The 22792-nt window shown below is 54.2% G+C and overlaps 2 protein-coding genes across 5 annotated transcripts in view; one reads left to right on the forward strand and one right to left on the reverse strand.

The window, feature by feature from the left end:
• Positions 1-16722, forward strand: ERN2 (endoplasmic reticulum to nucleus signaling 2). 3 transcript variants are annotated; one of them, XM_070413664.1, is made up of 22 exons: positions 1-102; positions 1648-1753; positions 2116-2149; positions 2390-2462; positions 3925-3997; positions 4148-4255; positions 4560-4661; positions 5502-5766; positions 6946-7024; positions 7109-7256; positions 7371-7492; positions 9128-9283; positions 9517-9679; positions 12546-12630; positions 12749-12938; positions 13019-13118; positions 13195-13394; positions 14550-14697; positions 14780-14907; positions 15390-15513; positions 15589-15656; positions 15743-16722. In XM_070413664.1, exons 1-22 carry the CDS (start codon positions 1-3, stop codon positions 15986-15988), a joined length of 2820 nt encoding a protein of 939 aa, XP_070269765.1. In that variant the 3' UTR covers positions 15989-16722. The 3 variants fall into 3 exon arrangements, with proteins under 3 accessions (XP_070269765.1, XP_070269766.1, XP_070269767.1); XM_070413665.1 differs by lacking the exon at positions 1-102 and adding an exon at positions 1160-1306; XM_070413666.1 differs by lacking the exon at positions 1-102 and adding an exon at positions 1160-1306 and having other exon boundaries at positions 9520-9679.
• PLK1 (polo like kinase 1) overlaps positions 16108-22792 on the reverse strand; it is a 12137-nt gene continuing 5452 nt past the window's right edge. The window contains exons 5-10 of one of the 2 annotated variants that reach the window (XM_070413667.1): positions 22336-22555; positions 18319-18471; positions 17429-17506; positions 17082-17236; positions 16809-16991; positions 16108-16587 (exon numbers count right to left, since the gene is read on the reverse strand). In XM_070413667.1, coding sequence (XP_070269768.1) covers positions 16381-16587; positions 16809-16991; positions 17082-17236; positions 17429-17506; positions 18319-18471; positions 22336-22555 — 996 coding nt within the window. In that variant the 3' untranslated portion in view covers positions 16108-16380. The remainder of the gene's footprint in view (positions 16588-16808; positions 16992-17081; positions 17237-17428; positions 17507-18318; positions 18472-22335; positions 22556-22792) is intronic. The other variant, XM_070413668.1, reaches the window with a different exon arrangement.

Raw genomic sequence — 22792 nt, forward strand, 5'->3', positions numbered from 1 at the left:
ATGGCGAGCGCGGCCCGCGGGGCGGGCGGGCGGCTGGGGCTCGGGCTCGGGTTCCGGCTCTGGCTCCCGCTGGCGGCGCTGCTGGGGACGCCGGCGCTGCAGGTGAGAAGGGGCCGGCGCCGCCTCCAGGTCAGGTCCGTGGGCGCGGGGGTCGCGGAGGGCGCGGGGGCCGGTGCGGCGGGGCAGCAAGGCGCCTCGCCCTCCTCGGCCCGGTGACCCCAGTGGGTCCCTGAGAGTGAAATCCTCTCCGTTTGGGGGCGTTGCCGGCGTGGAAGGGCGCGGGGGACCCAGCACCCCGCCTCCCGCAGCTCCGGTGCGGACTGCAGGGCCTCCCCCAATCCCTGGGACCCCCGGTGCCTGGGGAACTGGGTCAGAGTCAGGTCCCCTGAGAAACGCGCCCACGTGCCCAGTGTTGCAGCCAAATACGGGTCACAACGTGTCTCCCTCGCCCCGAAGGCCGGGCTGAGAACCGGGGAGCGAGGTGTGGCCTGGAGCCGCCGGCCGGATGGGGCTCACAGAAATGCCTCGAAGGCAGGAGGCCCAGCCCGGACCCCGTGGCGGGGAGGGGGGGCAGGCGTCACCAGCACTGAGCTGTCCGGCCTGGAGCCCCTGCGACAGGTAACGGATCCCAGTCAGAGGGCACCCCACGCCCAGCGCCGGCTGAGTCCACCCCATGGTTGCCAAGTGGGAATGCGAGCCCAGTGCGCTGAGATCTGGTGTTTCCAGAAAAATAAGAAAAACCAGAGATCCAGATTTTAAGTAAAATCTTTCCAATATTTTCATTGGCAGTTAATTTAAAAACTAATTTCAAATGCGATTACGGTCAAACAGAAGTCTTCTGTGAGCCAGGGGCCTGCAGTCCCCACGCTGGTGGGCAGACCAGAGGGCTGGCAGCTTCCTGATTCCCCACCAAACCCAGGGTCCTGGAGCGGACGTGGCTCTGCAGGGGTGGCCCGCACCACCACCCGGATGTGAGGGTTGCTGCCGGAGCTGGGCCTCACCCTGTTTGTTCAAGGAGGGGCGAGAGCGGTGAGCTGGCCCAGCAGGGGCCAGGTGGAGGGGCAGCTCCAGCCCCTCCCCCGCAGCACCCCAGCCTCGATTTGGGGGTGTGCAGCTTGGCACCCAAAGCCTGAGCTGCCTGGGGAGGCAGAAGGAAGGGGCCGTCCTCAGAGAGGCAGGTGGTGTGGCCGAGAAAGAGATCGGTGCTGGGATCTCCGAGATGGTGGTTCCAGTCCCAGTCCTGCCATTAGCTGCCTGCGTGGCTCATTGCCTGGCCTTCCTGAGCCTCTCCCTCACCTGCCCGAAGGTGAGAATAGCAGCCTGGTCTGCCGGGCCTATGGACCAGCGGCAGTGCCTTTTGATGTAAAGGCCTTCAGTCTTTGGGAAACCAGAAGGAACTGGGTGGGTGGAGGGAAGGCACTCTGGACACAGTGGGAGCTCGGAGGTCTGGGCTGCGGCTCCGGCTCCGGCTCCGGGTGGGCCGCAATGAGTCCCTCTCTAGGGTCAAGGAGATCAATGGGTGGAGCCAACAGCTTCCTTCTCTCTCTGTCTCCAGAGGACCAGGGAGTCACAGCCAGCCCTGCCTGGGGCAAGAGCAAGGGATGGTCCCAGGCCTCTCAGAGGAGGTGGCTTTGTTTCCCACTGCAGGTCCAGACCCTCAGGCCGGAGAGCCTCCTGCTCGTGTCCACCCTGGACGGAAGTCTCCACGCACTAAGCAAGCAGACTGGGGACTTGAAGTGGACACTGAGGGATGGTGAGCAAGGGGCGGTCACCCCTTCCTCCTTGGACCCCGGGTTAGGTGGTGTCACTATGCCACAGAGGGTCAGAACATGGGGTCTAGAACCCCACCAGCCAGTGTCTGCCGGCAGCTTCGCCACTCAGCAGCTGTGTGGCCTTGGGGAAGTCACTCTACCTCTCTGAACATCAGGGTCCTCACTGTAGAATGAAGCCAAGGGTAATGGCCCTCCCTCGCAGAGCTCTCGGGGAGATTACAGTACCCGCATGTCACGTGCTTGGGTTGGGGCCTGGCACTCGGTAAGCGCCCAGCGAGTAGGAGCTGTGATTGTTGGTGGGAGCTGGAGGGGGCAACTCATGCTCCCCGTGCCTCCCCTGCAGATCCCATCATCCAAGGACCAACGTACGTCACAGAGTAAGTGAACCTGCGGCCTTTTAAGGAGGGGCATCTGGGAGTTGGGGGAGCCCTGGTGTCTGGAGGGAGTGTGGATGGGGTGGGGGTGCGTGATAGACATAAGGGAGCACTGGGCCCAGCGCTCTGTGGTGCGTCCGGCAAGGGTGGCTCCTACTCGCTACGAAGTTGGAGGGAAAGGGCGCCTTTGTGAAACCAGGACACGTGCATCCACCCTCCGCCCCCATTCCTCTCTGCTCACAGAACGGCCTTTCTCTCCGACCCCGCTGATGGCAGCCTGTACACCTTGGGGACCCAGAAACAACAGGGATTGATGGTGTGTGTCCTTCCGTGCTTGGAGGTGGGAGGGCCCGGGGTTCTGTTAGGCAGAGCACTGAGGGGGCAGGGGAACAGTCTGGCCAGAATCTGAGTGTTCTGCAGAGGATGCCAGGGCTCGACACATAATGGGAAGGCTGTACAGCCTCATCCCGAACACGCTCACCTCTCACTTCTCCAGCCTCATCCGCACACGCTCACCTCTCACTTCTCCAGCCTCATCCCTCACACGCTCACCTCTCCAGCCTCATCTCACAGCGCCCTCTTTCTTGTCTTTCTTGCTTACTAGGGGGGTTGGGGTCCACACATTGTACCATCCTGGAGGTACATAGAAGGTTAGTGGCTGGGGGCTACCACAGCCTGACAACCCAACCCGGCATCCGGTGGCTTGAATGAATGAATGAGTGAATGAATGAATGAGTGAATGAATGAATGAATGAATTCCCGCATCCACAATAGGTGCCCTCAGTTCCTTTCAGGAACACGGGCCTTACCTGTCCAGGTGGTGAGGGCCTCTTGTCGGTGGCCCTCTATCCCCAGGAGCCCCAATTCTCTTCCCTCAGGACTGTGTCCCTGGGATACGTCTGGCAACAGCTCTGTACATGCAGTTTTGAGCTTTTTCTGTGTATGTAGTTTTTCATTTTTTTTAATATATAGTTTATTGATTTTCTTTACAGTGAGGGAGAGGGATAGAGAGTTAGAAACATCGATGAGAGAGAAACATTGATCAGCCGCCTCCTGCACATCCCCCACCAGGGATGTGCCCGCAACCAAGGCACATGCCCTTGACCAGAATCGAACCCGGGACCCTTCAGTCTGCAGGCCGACACTCTATCCACTGAGCCAAACCGGTTAGGGCTGTAGTTTTTCATTTTGATAAAACTTCAAATATAGGAAAAAATGCAAGAATAGTACAAAGAAATTCTTTATTCCCTTCACCCAGATTCATTGATTTTTAACATCACGTTGCTTTATTGTTCTCTCTCGGTAGATGATAGATTAATAGAATGCTGAGAATATTACTCTTTTTTTTTCATGTAAAATGTCTTTTTCCGAACCTTTCAAGAGCGAGTTGCAGGCACTATGCCCTTTACTTCTAAAGCGTCGTTGTTTATTTCTGAGAACAAGGCCTCTTTCCCACGCAGCCTGCGTGTAGATGACTGAAGCCAGGAGGGTTAGCCATGGCGCATAGCATTGCCTATTCGCAGCGCATGTTGACTCTGTGAAGTGTCTCAGTGGTGCCCCTCACTGTTTCCTGGCCCAGGGTCCCTGCCAGGGTCCCCGGCCCATGTGGTTGTCGAGTCTCTCGGTGTCCTTAAATCTACAACCATTCCCGGCTTCTCAAAGGCATAGCCCAGCAACTTAGCCTCTCTGGGAAATGGAAACAATAACAACTACCTCATGGATAGGTTGGGTGAGTTTTTCTGCTCTTACTCCTCCCTGGAATGTTTCCCTCTCCTCAGAAACTGCCGTTCACCATCCCCGAGCTGGTCCACGCCTCTCCGTGCCGCAGCTCCGATGGCGTCTTCTATACGGGTAAGCGCCTCTCCAGCCCCAGCCTGTGGGGCCAGGCCCAGCACCAGGGACGGGGACCTAGGTCCTGACGGGCCAGCTGGGCACAGGAGGAACAGGCTGCACACCCTCTCCCAGGCCATCTTGAGGCTGGCACGCTTTCCACCTCCACAGGCCGAAAGCAGGATGCCTGGTTTGTGGTGGACCCGGAGTCAGGGGAGACACAGATGACACTGACCACAGAAGGCACCTCTACGCCCCGCCTCTACATCGGCCGCACGCGTGAGTCAGGTCCCAGCTGCTCCCCCAGCAGCCCCCTCTTTTGCTCTATCCAGGTCTGGCAATTGCTATGCAAGTTGAGTTGGGCCAGTCTGTCAAGTTGTCAGTCAACGAGTATTTCACTGAACAAAGAACTGGAGATAGAGCAGTAACCAAGATAGACCAGGATGCTCCTCCCATGCCCCCGGCCTCCACCCCAGGCTGGGTGCTCAGAAGCCCCACCCCCACAAGATGAGACCCGCCCAGGTGGGCATGGGAGGAGCATCACGTGGGCATGCCTGGTAACCTTGCTTCGGGGCATCCTCAGAGTACACAGTCACCATGCAGGACCCCCAGACCCCCGGCCAGCGCTGGAACACCACCTACCGCCGCTACTCAGCGCCCCCCATGGACGGCTCCCCTGGGAAATGTGAGTGCCGCCTTTCTCTGGAGCAGTGTCCCCAACTCAGGGATCCCTGAGTGGCATCCGTGACCAAGCTCACCACATTTTTACCCATTTGACCACTTCAGGGACCCCACATACTGAATGACCCCCTCAACACCCAGCAGGACCCTCCTGTACCTGAGCAGCCCTGACATCGTCACTCCTCCATGCTCCACGTGAGCCATACCAGGTCTCCCTACATCCTGAGCAGCCCCCAAGCACCCTAAGTGACCCCCAGTGTTGAGTGACCCCTGAAAGGTGACCCTGAGTGACCTTTCCCCGATAATCCTGACCACCTCCTTGATATTATAACTGTCCTACCAGACTTCCTGATTTACCTCACAGGTGCCCCTGGGCACCCCCTGGTTCCCTGACTCCATCACTTCATATGAGAGATAACACTGACACATCACAAGTGGCACCCCCAGGGCCCTGGCTGACCTCCTTCACACTCTAAGTGATACCCAAGCAACCCACATGCCTCCAAATCACCCTGATACTCATCCCAGGTGGTCATCAGTCAGAGCATGAGTGACTGACTGCTCCACATCCTAAGTGATCTCTGCCAAGCAACACGAGTCACCTTCATATGACCTTGACTGACCCCTACATCCTACACAGCTCCCAGTTGACCCCAAGGATCAAAGTGCCCCCGGTGAACTGACTGACCTTCCCATGTCCTGCAACCCTCCAGGTGATCTCATCTGAGCTCCACACCTGAGTGGCCCTCCTGATGGCCCAGCCCCAGAGCAGCTCCCCACCCCAAGATGCTGTGAGGTACCTCCCGTCAGAGCTCCCTGATCACACCTCCATCTTTCTTGGCAGACATGAGCCACCTGGCATCCTGTGGGATGGGCCTGCTGCTAACTGTGGACCCAGGAAGTGGGGCAGTGCTGTGGACACAAGACTTGGGTGTGCCTGTGATGGGCATCTACACCTGGCACCAGGACAGCCTGCACCAGCTACCCCATCTCACACTGGCACGGGACACCCTGCACTTCCTAGCCCTCCGCTGGGGCCACATCCGACTGCCTGCCTCCCGCCCCCAGAACATAGCCACCCCCTTCTCTGTCTTGGACATCCAGCTGCTGTAGGTGCTCATGCCTGGGGACTGGGGAGGACCCCCTGGAAGGGTTGTAGCCCAGGCCCAATGGGCAGGCGTGATGTCTGACCATGACATACCAGTACAGTTGAACTAAGGGTCAAAATATTTCAAGCTGGCTGTTGACCAGCCAGTTTGGCTATTAATAAATAACTAGTGCCCTCACCACCCCTTGTGTGTTCCAGGACTCCCCAGAGAGCCCCACTGTTCAGCAAGTGACAAGGTCAAATCTGGCCGAGGTGGGGCCTCAGGTCTCCACCCCAGTGCCACAGGGAGCACCTGTTCTGCTTGGCAGGTGCTGCACCTTATTGGTTGTTTGAGACTAACTGTCACCCTGCCTCAAAGCACTCAGAGCCTTAGAGTCCCCATCTTAGGGAGCCGAGAGACAGGCTGGGAAAATCAAGGATTATCCTCTCATTCAGTTTGTTCTGCAGATACTAATTGAGCACTTACTGTGTACCAGTCACTTGTTAGGCTCTGGGAGGATAGTAATGCTGTCAGTGTTCCTCCCTACAGAACTCTTAGAGTCTAGTAGAGGAGACAGGTGAGTAAAGAGGCAATTGTGGGGTGCCAAAGCGTAGAATAAGAGAATAGGTTTGCCATGGGCATGCACGGGAAGAGCACCTACATTGAGACGGGGGCAGGAGGGTGTGGTGGGACACTTCCTGGAGGAAAGGGCATCTAAATAGAAACCTAAAGGATAAATAGGAAAAGGGGGGCCAGCTTCGAAACAACAAACATTTATTATTTTTTAAGATTCTGTGAGTCAGCTGGCTGGTCTTCGGGTCTGGGAGGGCTTACTTCATGTGTGCGGCCAGCTGGTGGCGTGGCTGAGTCTGGATGCCCTGGGATAGTCTCGCTCCCCTGTCTCATAGTTGATGGGCTGTTGCCCAGAGGGTGTCAGGTAAGGTCTCTCTGACCTCATCAGGCTAGCCTGGGCTTCCTCCATGGTGGTCTTGGGGTTCCAAAGAGCAACACGAGAGGACAAGCCCCATTACACAAGCACTTCTACAGCCTCTACTTGTACCACATTTGCGATGGTCTCATTGTCCAAAGCAAGTCACATGGCCAAGACCAGAACTGATGTGGGAGGGGACAGCACAAGAACATGGTGCAATGGAAACAGCCACAACCACTACTCATCCCACTCCTCCTCTCCCCCACTAGGATGACGCTGTATATAGGGAAGGATGATGCTGGCTTCTATGTTTCCAAAGCCCTGGTTCACACAGGGGTGGCCTTGGTGGTGAGAAGGGGTCTCCAAGGGGCTGGAAAGAGGGGATGGGGCAGGAGAGCCCCCTCACTCATGACTCTCCATCTTCTGCCATAGCCTCGTGGACTGACCCTGGCCTCCATGGATGGCCCCACCACAGATGAGGTGACACTTCAAGTCTCAGGAGAGCGAGAGGGCTCACCTAGCACGGCTGTCAGATACCCCTCAGGCAGTGTGGCCCTCCCTAGCCAGTGGCTGCTCATTGGTGAGACTCCCTAGCTCAAATTTGGAATAGATGACGATGAAGGATGTGATCCTGGCTTCTGATCTGGAAGGCAGAGGTCACCTTCAGCCCATGGACTTTTCCCCTGCCCTTTAGGACACCATGAGCCACCCCCAGTCCTGCACACCACGATGCTGAGAGTCCATTCCACCCCAGGGAGTAGAACTGCTGAAACTAGACCCTCCAAGAGCATGCAGGCCCCAGCCCTCTTAATGGAGGTCAGTGCGAAAAGGGCAGAGGGCACCCTGGCTGGTTTGACTCAGTGGATAGAGCGTTAGCCCACGGACTGAAGGGTCCCAGGTTCGATTCCAGTCAAGGGCACGTAACTCGGTTGCAGGTTTGATCCAAGACCCCAGTCAGGGCATGTGCCAGAGGCAACCAATCGATGTGTCTCTCTCACATCTATGTTTTTCTCTCTGTCCCCCTCCCTTCCACTCTTCCTAAAAATAAATGGAAAAATATCCTCGGGTGAGGATTACCTAAAAAAATAAATACATGAAAGGGCAGAGGGCTTGGAGGGAGACTGGCAGGTGAGTGGGCAGCTATAGGACATTTTCCTCAGCCTTCTATGATTAACATTTGGAGTGGGTCAGTTGACCTCACACAATTTCCCAAAAGGAAAACTATTTTTGCTGTTAGACGTGTCAAAAAGATATTAGTCATTTAAACTGTGAAACATGGGTCACAGTTTTCTTTACTCTTCTTCAGTGTAAAAGTTACAAAATGGTTATCTAGTGAGAAAATTAAAACAGAAAAACTATAAAAGCATTCTCTCCAAGGAGAGAATTGGACAAGAATCACTAGTACAGTGGGGCCTTGACTTACGAGCTTAATTCGTTCCGAGACCGAGCTCATTAAGGAGCTCGTTAACTCAAATTACTCTATCAACTCAATGCAAAAAATCAGCCGAGAAACAGCTGGTATCTCAAAAAACTCGTTAGTCAGGACACTCGTAAGTCAAGGCCCCACTGTAGTTCAAGGTTAGAAGGAACAGCCATGCCCGGCCAGCGTGGCTCAGTGGTTGAGTGGCGACCTATGAACAAGATCAAGGTTCGATTCCTGGTCGGGGCACATGCCTGGGTTGGGGACTTGATTTCCAGTGTGGGGCCTGCAGGAGGCAGCCAATTAATGATTCTCTCTCATCATTGATGTTTCTGTCTCTCTCTCCCTCTCCCTTCCTCTATGAAATCAACTTTATTTTATTTTTATTTTTTATTTGTTTCAAAGAGGAAGGGAGAGGGAGAGAGAAAGAGAAACATCAATGATGAGAATCATTGATCGGCTGCCTCTTGCACTCCCCCCACTGGGAATCAAGCCCGCAACCCGGGCATGTGCCCTGACTGGGATCAAACCAGCAAACTCTTGGTTCATAGGTGGACGCTCAACCACTGAGCCACGCCAGCCGGGCTATGAAATCAATTTTTAAAAAAATTTTAAAAGAAAGAACAGCCATGATCTGGAACAATAATTCTCAAATCCGATTGCTCATTAGAATCACTGAATGCCCACTCCAGCCTCATGAATTAAGAATCTCTGGAGATGGATACCTACATTTTTTGTGTTGCCTCAAAAAGTATTTTTTAGTGACACCCCGGGAGATGCTGGTCACCAGCTAGGTTTGGAAGCCCAACCTCCTGGGGCACCCTGATGCTTCAGCACCACGGAGAGCGCCCGCTCTGCACCGTGCGGGCTACTCTCGCTGCCTCTTCAGCACCACGGAGAGCGCTCTGTCCCCCATCAGGCGGGCCACTCACCCACTGCCCCTTAAAGTAAACCCAGCCCTGTACTGGTGATGAAGGGTGAAGGGTTCCCCAGTGAGAGCAGGTGCTGAGCGAAAGCCCGTGTGTTCCCAGCTCCTGAGCCTGAGTCGGGAGGAACTTTGGGACCTGGAGCTGCACCCTGAAGAGAACACCGCAGACTTGTATCTAGGACTGGGACCCCAAGACCTGCTGGTGGCCAGCCTCACTGCAGTCCTCCTGGGAGGGTGGATTCTCTTCTTAATGAGGCAGGTAAGCCTGTCACCCAACCTCGGGTCTGCCGTAGGGTAGCTGAGGGAGCACTCTGCCCTCCTTTCCAAGACACTCAGCAGCTCCGATTCTGCTCCCTGCCTTCCTCCCAGTGGCGCCCGAGCCCCTGTGCTGTCTATGTTCATGGTCCGGTGCAGGGCGTCTTGGGCACAGCTGCTGGGCCCTCCACGGGCAGGGCCTAGCCAGGGCTGAGCCCTCCTAGGCCTGTGTTTCAGCAGCAGCAGCTGGCGGAGAAGCAGCAGCAGGCCCTCCTGGCACCTGCGGGCCCCCCTCCCACCTCACAGGGTGCACTGCCTCAGCTCCCAGGGACCACCCCACAGGACCAGAAGAGGCTGCAAAGCCCCTCTGAGCAAACCCAGCTGCTTGAAGACCCTGAAGGTGAGCTTAAGTGACAGGAAAGGGCTTGTCAAGGACAGAGAAAAGAGAAGTCGGTTTGTTAGAAGCCACTAGTGGAGTAGCTGAGCCCGAATGAGTTGAGATATTTTGAATAGTGCCTACTATGTAGTTGAGCACTCTAGAAAGGTCTGCCGTTCTTTTTTATTATCATCAAAGATTCTGGGTCAGACAGAATTGGGTGTGGAGCCAACACCATCTGTCACATGGAAATTATAACACCTAGTTACATCACCTCATTGGGAGAGATCACCACCATCATTATTGCATCACACAGAGGCGCCTTGGCCAGCTGGCTCAGTTGGTGAGAGTGTTGTCCCTTGCACCAAAAGGTTACAGGTCCGATTCCCAGTCAGGGTACATACCTAGATTCTGGTTCAATCCCCAGTGGGGTTTGTACAGGAGGTAGCTGATCAATGTCTCTCTCTCTCTCTCTCTCTCTTTCTCTCTCTCTCTCTCTCTCTCTCTCTCTCTCTCTCTCTCTCTCTCTCTCTCCTGTATCTCTCCTTCTTTCAAATCAATAAAAACATATTCTAAGGTGCAGATTAAATTTTTTAAAAATCAGCCCTGGGCCAGGTGGTTCAGATGGTTGGAGCGTCATCCTGTGCACCAAAAGATTGTCGGTTCAATTCCCAGTCAGGGCACATGCCTGGGCTGTGGCTCAATCTCTGGTAAGGGCCATACAGGAGGCAGCCAATCGATGTTTCTCTCTCTCTCTCTCTCTCTCTCTCTCTCTCTCCCTCCCCTCTCCCTTCCTCTCTCTCTAAAAATCAATAAAAAACTATTCTTTAAAAAAACCATTTTTTTATTGATTTTTTACAGAGAGGAAGGGAGAGGGATAGAGAGTCAGAAACATCAATGAGAGAGAAACATTGATCAGCTGCCTCCTGCACACTCCCCACTGGGGATGTGCCCGCAACCAAGGTACATGCCCTTGACCAAAATCAAACCTCAAGGAATCAAACCTGGGACCCTTCAGTCCGCAGGCCGATGCCCTATCCACTGAGCCAAACCGGTTAGGGCAAACATTTTGTTTTTTAAAATATATTTTTATTGATTTCATAGAGGAAGGGAGAGGAAACAATAGAAACATCAATGATGAGAAAGAATCATTGATTGGCCCCCTGCTAGGGATTGATCCCACAATCCGGGCATGTGCCCTTGACTGGAATCTAACCCAGGACCCTTCAGTCCACAGGCCAATGCTCTATCCACTGAGCCAAACCAGCTAGGCTAAAAAAAACATTTTCAATCATACAGAGGTGATGGTATTAATATGTGTGCTAAAATAATATCATATATGGTAACAGTGACAGTAAATTACCTAGATACCATTTGATACCATTTCCGCTCTTCAGAGCTTTTTATTTTCTAAACATTCTCTTTTTTTCTCCATTCACTCCTATGAACAATCCCTTCAAGCCTCCTCTGGCACACCGCTGCCCCTTGGGCTCCCCCATGCTTTCATTGATCTCCTTCTACTAGTTCAGGCTTCTTCTTCTTTGCTCTGGGCTGGGCTGTTCTCCAGTCCTTTGCATAAACTGCTACTGGCACCTCCTGGTCACAGCTCAAACCACAGCCTTGGAGCCTATACTCAGGCTGAAGTCCTCCCGCCATGCGGCTCAATGCTCAGTGCTGCTCCCAACTTATACCTACGTGTTCACCTTCCTCTGCGGAGAGGGAACAGCTACCCTTCCTCAGGGGTCACCTCTTTTAGGAGGTCCCCCCGCTGAGCCCTGAGCTGCAGCTCCTGTCACCTTACAGGCTCTGGGTAGGTTCCACCGCACCCCGACACACTCATCTCCTTGGCCCTTCGGACCTGAGCAGTCTTTCCCCAGACACCCCAGGTGGTTCCCATCAAATGGCCCTGTGGTCCCTCCGTACTGTCCTCCAGTTGCTCTCACCACCACAGCCCATTAGGCCCTGTCACTGACAGGATGTTCATCCCTCCCCAGCGTCCTCTCAAGTACTTACACGTCAGTATTACCAGGCATCCTCGGAGGCGGAGAGGAGAGGATGCGGAACCCCAGCCCTGGCTCAGCCAGGACACTTTGTTCTATAAAACACCTAATTTTTTTACCCACTATAAAAATAATCAGTGATCCCAGTAATTCAGGACAAGCATCTAAGAACATAAACACCCAGAGGGAGCCTGTTATGACTCAGTGGAAACAGCCTGTATGTGATACTAGATCTCCTCTATTATATATATTTAGAAAACAACGATTCTGTCACTTCTCTTGTTTAACGTGCCTAGAAACTCTTTACTTTGGCATTCTCATGACTGCTAGGCAGAGCCTAGAGCGGACGGCAGCTGCCAGGCAGTGTGACACATAGGGGACTGGGTGAGCACAGAGGGGGCACGCCTCAGGTGTGGGGGAAGAGTGAGTGCCCTCAAAGAGATGGCTAAGCTCTGGCCCCAGGGTAAGATGGAATCCCCGAGAGAGCTGGGGTGGTGGGGCGGAGTGTCCAGGTGACACCCACAGCACCAGCAAAGGTTCAGAGATGAAGGAAAGCAGGTGCACACGCTGGAAGCTGAAGGAGGGCTGCACACTCAGGCCCACGTGCAGGCCAGCGGCCAAGGAGCAGAGCCGCATGGAAGGGAACAGGGAGAGCTGTGGGCTGTGCACATTGCAGAGCAGGTGCTGGTCTGCACTGCTTTGCAGATGAGAAAACCAAGGGCACACAGGGAAGTGACTTGTCCAAGCACACACAGTGCGTGCAGCACCAGGCACTGGGCCTGCGCAGTCTGGCACCAGGCTGGGCATGGAAGGGGGAAGAAAGGGGAAGGCAGGGCAGGGCTGGGCTGGGCAGTGGTGGCTCCCTGAGACCCCGCCCTCCTCTCCCCTAGCTGAGCAGCTTACTGTGGTGGGGAAGATCTCCTTTAACCCCAAGGATGTGCTGGGCCGAGGGGCAGGCGGGACTTTCGTTTTCCGGTGAGTGGCAGCCAGGAGCCAGGCTGGAGACGTGGCTCTCACAGCCCTTCCCGCATCGTCCCTCGGAGAGCTGTCCTACCCTTTGCCCTCTCTGAACCTCCATTCCCCTACCTACCAGGGGACAGTTTGAGGGGCGGGCAGTGGCTGTCAAGCGACTCCTTCGTGAATGCTTTAGCCTGGTGCGGCGGGAGGTCCAGCTGCTCCAAGAGTCAGACCGGCACCCCAACGTGCTCCGCTACTTCTGTACAGAGCGGGGACCCCAGTTCTACTACATCGCCCTGGAGCTCTGCCCCGCCTCCTTGCAAGAGGTGAGGCTGGGGTACAGGGCAGTGTGGGTGAGGGCTGGAGGGTCCTGGGCTGCAGTGACCTTGCCCTTGCTGCTCCTCAGTACGTGGAAAACCCAGAGCTGGACTGCTGGGGCCTGGAGCCGGAGACAGCGCTGCAGCACCTCATGTCTGGCCTGGCCCACCTGCATTCTCTACACATAGGTACCCACCCACCCCTCGCTCCCCATCTCCCACCCTGCCTTCCCCACCTGCGCTCAGCTGCCTCCCGCTCTCACAGTGCACCGGGACCTGAAGCCAACCAACGTGCTCATCACGGGGCCTGAGGGCCAGGGCCGAGGCAGGGTGGTCCTCTCCGACTTCGGCCTGTGCAAGAAGCTGGCAGCCGGCCGCTGTAGCTTCAGCCTGCGCTCAGGTGTCCCCGGCACAGAGGGCTGGATGGCACCTGAGCTCCTGCAGCTCCCGCCCCCCGACAGCCCGGTGAGTCCTCCATCACCTGGCCCAGGGCCTCCTGCCCAGGCTGCACATCACACTGTGTGAGCTGGAACTTGCTCCTTCATCTGTAAAGTGGGCTCATTCATCTTTGCCTACCTAGAGCAGTGGTTCTCAACCAGGGACTATTCCACCACCCAGGGGGCCCTGGGTCATGTCTGGAGACCACACGTGGTGGGTAGGGGGGTGTTGCTGGCATCTGGTGGGTAAGGACCAAGGATGCTGCTAAATATCCTTTGACCACGCTCCATAAAAGTTATCAGGCCCAAAGTGTCGATAGTGCCGAGGTTAAGAACCCTGAGCTGAAATGGCTTTACCTCTTCACTGTGCTGCAGAATCACTGGGCAACTTTAAAAAGTCAGCTGCCAGGCGCCACATCCAGTGACCCCAGCCCGATCCGCTGGGGCAAGGCCAGGGTCTTCAATGCAGCAGCGTAGAGAAGCGCTGGGTGGAGGGTGGGGAACGTCAGATGAGCGAACATAGTTGAAGCAGTGTCTGACCCTAGAGACATGTAAGTTTGGGGCCCCAGGTTTGTGTGTGTGGAAGTGACAGTCATGGGCATAGATGACAGCGGCACAAAAGGACAGTCGCTGGGCAAAGCTGCTCCCACGCCTGATGCCTGATGTCTAGAGAAAGCTAGAAGGGGCCACCTGCAGGCCCAAGGACAAAGGCACGGCTAGGAGCCTGTCAGGTCCTTTCGCTTTTTAATTAGTGGCCAACGTTTTCACTTTCGGGAAGTTGCACCTAAACCTCTGGAGTTCTGGAGCCTCTTGGGAAGTGAAAGCTCTGCCGCCTGAGCGCCCTGGAGGCAACCAGCAGAGCTTGGTGCCTGGCGGCTGTGGACAGGCGCCCCATCTGTCCTCACCGCTGCCTCCTGCCACACGCCTGGCGGCGGCTTCCCTTCCTGATGCTCCCGGCTACATGTGTGGGAATGGCACCCGGAAACCCAAGCTAGAAGCTCAGTAGGGGCAAAGATTGGGGTAAAGACCATGGGCCTTCAGTGGTGCAGAGGGGAGGGACCTAAGGATAAGAGGCTGCCTCTCAGAAGCATCCCCGAGTTCTCCTCTGAGCCAGACACCCTGGGAGAGGTTAGCCTGCAGACTCCGGGCGGACTTCCTTCTCACGCCCCTTCCTCCGGCCCAGACCAGCGCGGTGGACATCTTCTCTGCAGGCTGCGTGTTCTACTACGTGCTTTCCAGCGGCAGCCACCCCTTTGGAGAGAGTCTTTATCGCCAGGCAAACATCCTTGCAGGCGCTCCCTGTCTGGCTCACCTGGAGGAAGAGGCCCATGGTGAGTGGGACCTGACCCAGTAAAGAAGGGAGGAAGCAGGGCATGAGGCTGGGGGGCCTAAAGCCACCCCCTCCCCCCACAGACAAGGTGGCTGCCCGGAGCCTGGTGGAGGCCATGCTGAGCCCTCAGCCGCAGGCGCGCCCCTCTGCTCAGCAGGTGCTGGCCCACCCCTTCTTTTGGAGCAGAGCCAAGCAGCTCCAGTTCTTCCAGGTCAGGAGAAACCTCGGGAACGGAACGGGGTAGCAAGTCCCAAGTGTGGGTCCTGAGCAACAAGAAAGGGGAGGCCAGATTGGCTAAGAGAAAGGGACTTGTCTACCTGCACTAGGCAGCCCGGCTCCTCGCCTAAGCCAAGATGGAGCAGACTCCTAACCGTTGCCATCTTGGCGCTCCAGTCCACTCGTCACCTCCCCCCCCCACCCCCACCCCCTACCCCCGCAAGCCACCCCTTGTGAGAGCACACCTGCTCCTTTCAGCCTCAGTGGCCACTCGTGCTGAACCTGTGCCCAGGTAGCCCATTCCATCGCCAAGACCCTGAGCAAAGCACTCTGTTCCCGAGCCAGTTTGCTCTGTGAGATGGAGAACAGTACCCACCCCTGGGCTGCTAACGACCTGGTGGGACAACAGGAGGGCGGGCTCCTGGCCTTGAGGCCTCGGAAGCTGGTCACAGGCTCAGGAGCTCTATGGGACCCTAGGACGTCAGTGACTGGCTGGAGAAAGAGTCCGAACAGGGGCCCCTGGTGATGGCGCTGGAGGCAGGAGGCTCCGCCGTGGTCCGGGGCAACTGGCACAAGCACATCACGGTGCCGCTGCAGACAGGTAGAGGCCGGGCACGAGGGGGCTGGGAGGGGAGCCCAACGGGGCCCGCTTAGCCCACAACTTCCCCGCCCACAGATCTGCGACGGTTCCGGTCCTATAAGGGGACCTCGGTGCGAGACCTGCTCCGCGCCATGAGGAACAAGGTGCGCCTGGGGCTCGGGCGGGCCTGGCTCTTGGGAAGGCTTGGTCTCCGCTTCCGCTGAGCCAGGGCCCTGCTCTAACCCTGCAGAAGCACCACTACAGGGAGCTCCCGGGTGAGGTCCGGCAGGCGCTTGGCCAGGTCCCCGACAGCTTTGTCCAGTACTTCACAGACCGCTTCCCGCGGCTGCTGCTCCACACGCACCAGGCCATGAGGAGCTGCGCCTCCGAGAGCCTCTTCTTGCCCTATTACCCGCCGGCCCCAGGGACCAGGGAGCCATGCGCAGGAGCTGCTGGGAGCAGAGGCTGGCCCGCTGAGGAGCCAGGCCTGGGCTGAGGCTGGCCTCACATGGGAACATTCCTGTAGAGGCTTGGAAGCCTGGGGAGTGATGTTGGAGCAAAGGTGTGCCGAGCGCCCAGGTGCCAGACACCCCTCGGAATACAAGAAGAAAAAGGCTCTCATGTGTTTAATGTGTATAAAGGCGGGGAAAGGACAGTCCTGAATCCAACAGCAACATTCTGTACATACAGTGCGGGTGAGAGGGAAGGAAGGGGCCATAGAACCCACACGCAAACATGTACAAAAATAACTTACACAGCAGCCCCATCTGTAATGGCTCTCCACGCCCAGGGCTGGGGCTCACTATAAAAACCAGGGCCAGGGGAGCTGACCAGAACGGGCCAAGGTGCTGGTGGGGGTTACGGGGGCACCAGTCCCAAGGGGCAGGCCTACGAGGAGGCCTTGAGGCGGTTGGTGGCTGAGCGCGAGCTCAGCAGCTTGTCCACCATGGTGCGGGCATATCGGAGCCGGCTGGCCAGCTCCTTGGAGCAGCCAAACTCCTCCAGGAGGCTCAGGCGGTACGTGCGGAAGTCCCGCTTCTCGTTGATGTAAGTCACGGCGGCCATCAGCGGGCACAGGATGAGCTTGGTGTGGTCCTAGGAGGGAAGGAGGAAGGACAGATGGTGACCAGTGAATTGAAGGTCCAGCTGTGTATATGGGGGGAGCAGAAGGAAGACAGCCCAGCTGGTTGGGGGCCCTCACCCCACTCCCTTCCTGTTGCCAAGGGCAGTTCCCACACCTCCCACTCCCCGCCCAACCCAAGCCCCCCACAGGCACAGACCCCCACCCCCACGCCCACTCCCGCGGCCCGGCTCACCTGGAAGAAGTTGATCTGCACACAGCCATTGCTGAGGTGCAGGATGATGGCACTGCGGGTGCGAAACCAGGTGCGCAGGTAGGGCAGCCGGGCCAGCTCGTCACCTTCCCGTGGTGTGATATTGGCCCCTGCCTTCAGCAAGTGCTCACTCATGTAGTTCCGGAAATACTTAAGGAGGGTGATCTAGTGGGAGTGAGAAGTCCAGAGTTGGAGCCCCATCCCGGCCCACCTCCCTCCCGGCAGCACGGGCCACGCGGGCCGGCCAGCACCCACCTTCTTGATCAAGGAGTTGGGGTGGGAATTCACGGTGAGGTAGGACTCTGTGCCGTCGCGCTCTATGTACTGCAGGCTGTCACCGTCGTTGTAGAGGATAAGGCGAGTCGAGTCATTGAAGAGCACCCCCACGCTGTTGTCACACAGTTGGTATCCTAGTGGTAGTGGGGGGAGACCTCAGAAAGGGGAGCAGGGAGCAGGGGAACATGGGGAGCTGGCACTGGAGGTCTGGGATGGAGCTAGGAGAGCTGGGAGAGGACCTAGCAGCCAAAAAAGGCAAGAGGCCGGAACAGGTCAAAGGGTCACAGGCCGCCTGGAGCCACCCACCCATTCTGGGAGAAACCTACCGAGGCCGTACTTGTCTGAGTAGTCCACCCACTTGCTGACCCAGAAGATGGGGATGCAGGCGGGATCCTCGGCCTCCTCTGGATGGAAACAGACAGATGATTGGTCAGAACCAGGCTCTTACCCTCAGTGAGCAGTGAGCAAAACCCAGCCTTCAGGAGCTTGCATTCTAGCCATAGGGACAGAGATGAATCAAAATAAGTATGAACAAAATGTTTAAGTGGCTTCCATCATGGTGAGAGTGGCTGGCAGATTCTCTAGCTTTCTAGTTTTGAGTGATTCAAATATTGTGAGAAGACAATTCCAAATATATCCAAGTGTTATACACAGTGACCGCAATAACCCTTCTCTAATACAGAAATTCAATATGAAAACTTTAGAGTCTGTGGGGTGAGAGGTGCTATAGATCATATAAAGCAGGCGCAGGGATGCCCGGTGCTGGGAGTGGCGCCAGGAAATGCTCGTGAGGGGCCAGCAGAGCAGACATCTGAGAAACACGAGTGTGAGAGCCATGCAGAGCTGCAGGAAGAACGCTCCGGAAGGGACAGTGTGCGCAAAGCTCTGAGGCTGGAGCAGGTCCTGGTCTGTTATTTCAACCGTCTCGAAGGCCAACCAGGAATTCACTGAACAGAAGAAACTGCGGACAGGTACCCAGGCCGCAGTGAGGTACTGGGAGATGGGAGGCAGCACCCATGAGTCAGAAAGGAAGGGCCAGACCATGGACGGCCTTGGGCATCAGGCTACTCATCGGGACTTTAATCTACAGGAAATGAGGGAACTGGACAGATTATGAGGACAGGGGCCTGGCGAAGGCCCACACTTTGCGGGCTGAGACTCCCTGGTCTCTCGCGATGCCTGGAGCAGCCTCGCCCCATGCGGCTGCAGTGCCCACCTTGCCTGACCAGCCCCCGCTCCGAGGGCTTGGAGGCGTTGACGCTGTGCAGCTGCTGCAGCATATCCCCAAGGTGGCAGTCGACCGCCTCGGTCTCCCGGACTGCAGGTTCCTCTTTCTCTCGGGGCCGCTCAGGCATGGGGTTCTCCGTACCTAGGAGATGAGACGTGGTCATTAGCTGGCACCAAGCAGCAGGTTGGGAGGGTAGGGACCCTGTGCCCCAGCTGGTACTCTCTCCCCAGAGAAAATCCCTTTTAGCTGCTATTGATTGCTTTGGGTGAACCTAGTCAGTGTCAGGCTCTTAGAGCTCAGGCTCTCACAGGCACCTGGTGCTCACTAGTACCTCCAGCACCAGGCAAGCCCTTTAGGAAGGATCCACAGCCACACAGAGTAAGACACTCAGAATGACAAGTACCTTCAGCGTCCAGGCAAATGGGAGGGTCAGTAAATGACAGACCAGCAGGATGAATTAAGCAGGCACTTAACAAAAATGTAAGACTGCCCACCCTAAAATGTGCTTTATCTACTTCTATGCCCAACAGCCTGGAAAGACCCACACTGAGACGGGACATTGGTCAATCTGAGTGGTGGAAGCATGGTTTTCTCTTAAGCTTCTCTGTTTAACCCTTTCCCCACCACCAGATGCTTATTCCCCTCGTGAAATATGAAACCCTTCTTTACAATATTTGCAGATCAGAGTTTTCCATTTTAAAAACAATGCTGTGGTAAAGACTTAAGTGTGAAATATTTCAGATTTGCCTTTAAAACTCTAGCCAAAAAAAGGAGGAGGATGTGGAATAAATATAGGCAAATATAACTGACTTTTGAAAATGCATGATGTAATACATGGGGGTTCATCATACAATTCTCTCTACTTTTTTTAAAATACGTATTTATTGATTTCAGAGAGGAAGGAAGAAGGAAAACCATGCTTCCACCACTCAGATTGACCACATCAGTGATGAGAGAGAATCAGTGATAGGCTGCCTCCTGTATGCCCCCCACTGGGGATCGAGCCCACAACCTGGGCATGTGTCCTTGACCGGTATTGAACCTGGGACCTTTCAGTTCGCAGGCCGATGTTCTATTCAAACCGGCTAGGGCCAGTTCTCTCTACTTGTGGGTAAGTTTGAAAATTTCCAGCATAAGAAGTTTTTACAAAATGTTTTGTGTCCAAAAATTAAAGGCAAAAGATAAAAAAAGCAATCCCTAGCCCTGACTGGTTTGGCTCAATGGATGGAGCATTGGCCTGCGGACTGAGGGGTCCCAGGTTCGATTCCGGTCAGGGGCATGTGCCTTGGTTGCGGGCACATCCCCAGTGGGGGGTGTGCAGGAGGCAGCTAATCAATGTTTCTCTCTCATCGATATTTCTAACTCTCTATCCCTCTCTCTTCCTCTCTGTGAAAAAAATCAATAAAATATATTTTTTTAAAAAAGCAATTCTTAAAATAACACTATTACATGATAGCCCAAAGAATAAATGCCCATGAGTCCAGACTGATATAACTGAATAAATAAATACATGGGAGAGAAGCACCAGCTCCTCCTTACAGAAGTATTCCCATGAATGAATGTGGCCGGAACCAGGAGAGAAACATCACAGTCAGAACACCATGGTAACAGCTGCCATAGGCAAGAGCCACCAGGAGTGCTAGCATCAGTGAGCAGAGCCTGAGGAGCAACAGTCTCAGAGAAGCCCTGGCAAGGCGCGTTTTAATCATCAGAGAAAATGGTGCTGCCACAGAGGAGCCCTTCAGACCCACCAAGACCAAGTGATCAAGACTGACATCACTGCCCTGGCCCGTGGGGCTCAGTGGTTGAGTGTTGACCCATGAACCAGGAGGCCACAGTTCGGTTCTGGTCAGGGCATATGTCCAGGTTGCCAGGTTGGTCCCCAGTAGGGAGCATGCAGAGGCAGCCGGTCAATGTTTCTATCTCTCTAAAAAATCAATAAAAACATTTTTTAAAAAAGAAAAAAGACTGAAATCACCAGTAAAAGAAATGTCAAAAAATTAACCCCAAGAGAAAAATAGATAATCCTTAAAATAACAGTATTAGGTTATAACGGAAACAAATGAACTTATACATTAAATTGGCATATATTAAATTGATGCTATATCCACACAGAGAAGAAAAGTATTTCAAGTGATCTTTTTTTTCACACTATATTATCTTTTAAAAATATATATATTTTACTGATTTTTTTACAGAGAGGAAGGGAGAGGGATAGAGAGTTAGAAATATCGATGAGTGAGAAACATCAATTAGCTGCCTCCTGCACGCCTCCTACTGGGGATGTGCCCGCAGCCAAGGTACATGCCCTTGGCTGGAATTGAACCTGAGACCCTTGAGTCCGCAGGCCGATGCTTTATCCACTGAGCCAAACCGGTTAGGACCACACTATATTATCTTTAGTGAAATATATTCTAAGGACAAATAGAACTGCAAGAAAATAAAACATTCATTTAACAAAAGGAACTAGTTTATATATGTTGAAAAATGTATGTATATTAAAGTAGGGAGACGAGATTTTCAGTTTAAGAGAAAAAAAATACAAACATAAAATCAAAGAAGTAAAAACCCTAAAACATTATTTAGAATCACTTACAAATTATCAAAAGAAAAGCAGTAACTTCACAGTAGAGAAAAAGATTGCTATAAAACAAGATCGTATCAACATTAAATTTTTTGAACCTGATAACTGCGCCATGTGCTGTGGCTTTGTAAAAGAATCTTTGTTTGGGGATATATACATTGAAGTATTAAGTTGTAAAGACTAGAGCAGTGATGGCGAACCTTTTGAGCTCAGCGTGTCAGCATTTTGAAAAACCCTAACTTAACTCTGGTGCCGTGTCACATATAGAAATTTTTTGATATTTGCAACCATAGTAAAACAAAGATGTATATTTTTGATATTTTATATATTTAAATGCCATTTAACAAAGAAAAATCAACCAAAAAAATGAGTTCGAGTGTCACCTCTGATACGCATGTCATAGGTTCGCCATCACTGGACTAGAGTATATAACTCACAAACAGTTTAGAAGAAAGAAAGGAAGGGGAGGAAGAAAGGGTACTGATGAAGCAAATGTGAAAAAAATATGTGAATTATGGGTCTGGGTAAAGTGGATATGGGAGATTCTGTCTCTTCTCACACCTTTTCCCAAGTTTGAAATATAACAAATAAATGTTGAAAAAATGTGAATTGGGCCCCTAGCCGGTTTGGCTCAGTGGACAGAGTGTCTGCGGACCCATTCCATACCTCGGTGGCCTAGGCCCTGGTCGGGGTGTGTGAAGGAGGCAACCAATCGATGTGTTTCTCTCACATCGATGTTTCTCTCTGTGCTTCCCTCTCTCTTTCAATCAATGGAAAAATATCCTCGGGTAAGGATTAACAAAAACAAAAAAGAAAAAATGTGAATGGGAAATATCACCATAAACTCAAGCCCTGTACTCCCCCCCCCCCCCCCATTATGTATTTCCTAATTCTGTCCTCTGAGGAGACCTAGAAACAATAATAACCTAATCAGTGGCATGTGGTTTGATAAGATGTCCATCCTTTTGAAGACAGACACACTGAAGTTTATAGGGCATAAAACGCTACGGTGTCTGCTATTAACTTCACAGGAATAAAACGAGATGAAGCGCACGTGGCTCACTCTCAGTGACATGAACCTGCTAGGTGCTCAGGAGTCCACTGCCCTGAGTTCCATGTGGACATTTGAGGTTTCTCATATTTTTCTCAATGAACCATACAGGAGTGATGGCTAGAATTTTTCGAATAAGAATTTTTCAGGTGTGCCGCTAAGTCCACTCTGCTCTCTTTGGGCCTGACAGGTGTGATCAGCGGTGCAAGGTCTGTCTTTCTCACAGAACCCAGGGCATCTTCCTATGGAGGATGGGGCCAGGGGCCAGAGCCTGTCCTGCTGCACCCCACACTCTGGGTCATCCACCCACACACTGGAAGCCTAGGCTCTTTGCGGGAGGGGCCTGCTGTCTGCACAGGCCTTGTTTTACCTTTATTGAGGACTGAGAGAGGCTTCCGGCCACTGGGGTCCAAGCTGCTGGGAGCAATGGAGAACCTGGGCGGGATGGTGAGGCAGGTGATGGGCAGTCGGGCGGGGATGTAGCCAGAGGTAAAGAACTCGTCGCTGAGCAGCTCGTGGATGGTGGGGCGGGCGGTGGGGTCGCTCTGAAGCATCTTCTGAATGAGGGAGGCGGCCACGGGGTTGATGTGCTGGAGCAGAGACAGGGAGAGCCATTAAGCCACGTGACGGAGCCCCGAGTGCAGCACCGCGCCAGGACCTGCAGCCTGTTCCCCATACAGCCCCGGTATCAAACAGGCCCGTCAGCGCTACAAACAATGCCAGTTCCCCCCATCAGCTTTGCTGAGTTGACAAGCCGTGAGAATGGTTATTCTCCCTTCCTCTCAAAACTCAAGATGGAGCCGAGGTCGACTTGTCCCTGAATTTGC

The sequence above is a fragment of the Myotis yumanensis genome, unplaced genomic scaffold (genome assembly GCF_028538775.1).
Source record: "Myotis yumanensis isolate MYYU_CA2020_CCGP unplaced genomic scaffold, mMyoYum1.0.hap1 SCAF_4, whole genome shotgun sequence".
NCBI lineage: Eukaryota > Metazoa > Chordata > Mammalia > Chiroptera > Vespertilionidae > Myotis > Myotis yumanensis.

Bases quoted from the DNA above. Each gene is read 5' to 3' on its own strand.
- ERN2 (XM_070413664.1), top strand. From the start codon at position 1: ATGGCGAGCGCGGCCCGCGGGGCGGGCGGGCGGCTGGGGCTCGGGCTC. The intron at 7,025-7,108 runs GTGAGAAGGGGT...CTTCTGCCATAG, and splicing joins ACACAGGGGTGGCCTTGGTG to CCTCGTGGACTGACCCTGGC. The intron at 15,657-15,742 runs GTGCGCCTGGGG...CTAACCCTGCAG, and splicing joins TCCGCGCCATGAGGAACAAG to AAGCACCACTACAGGGAGCT.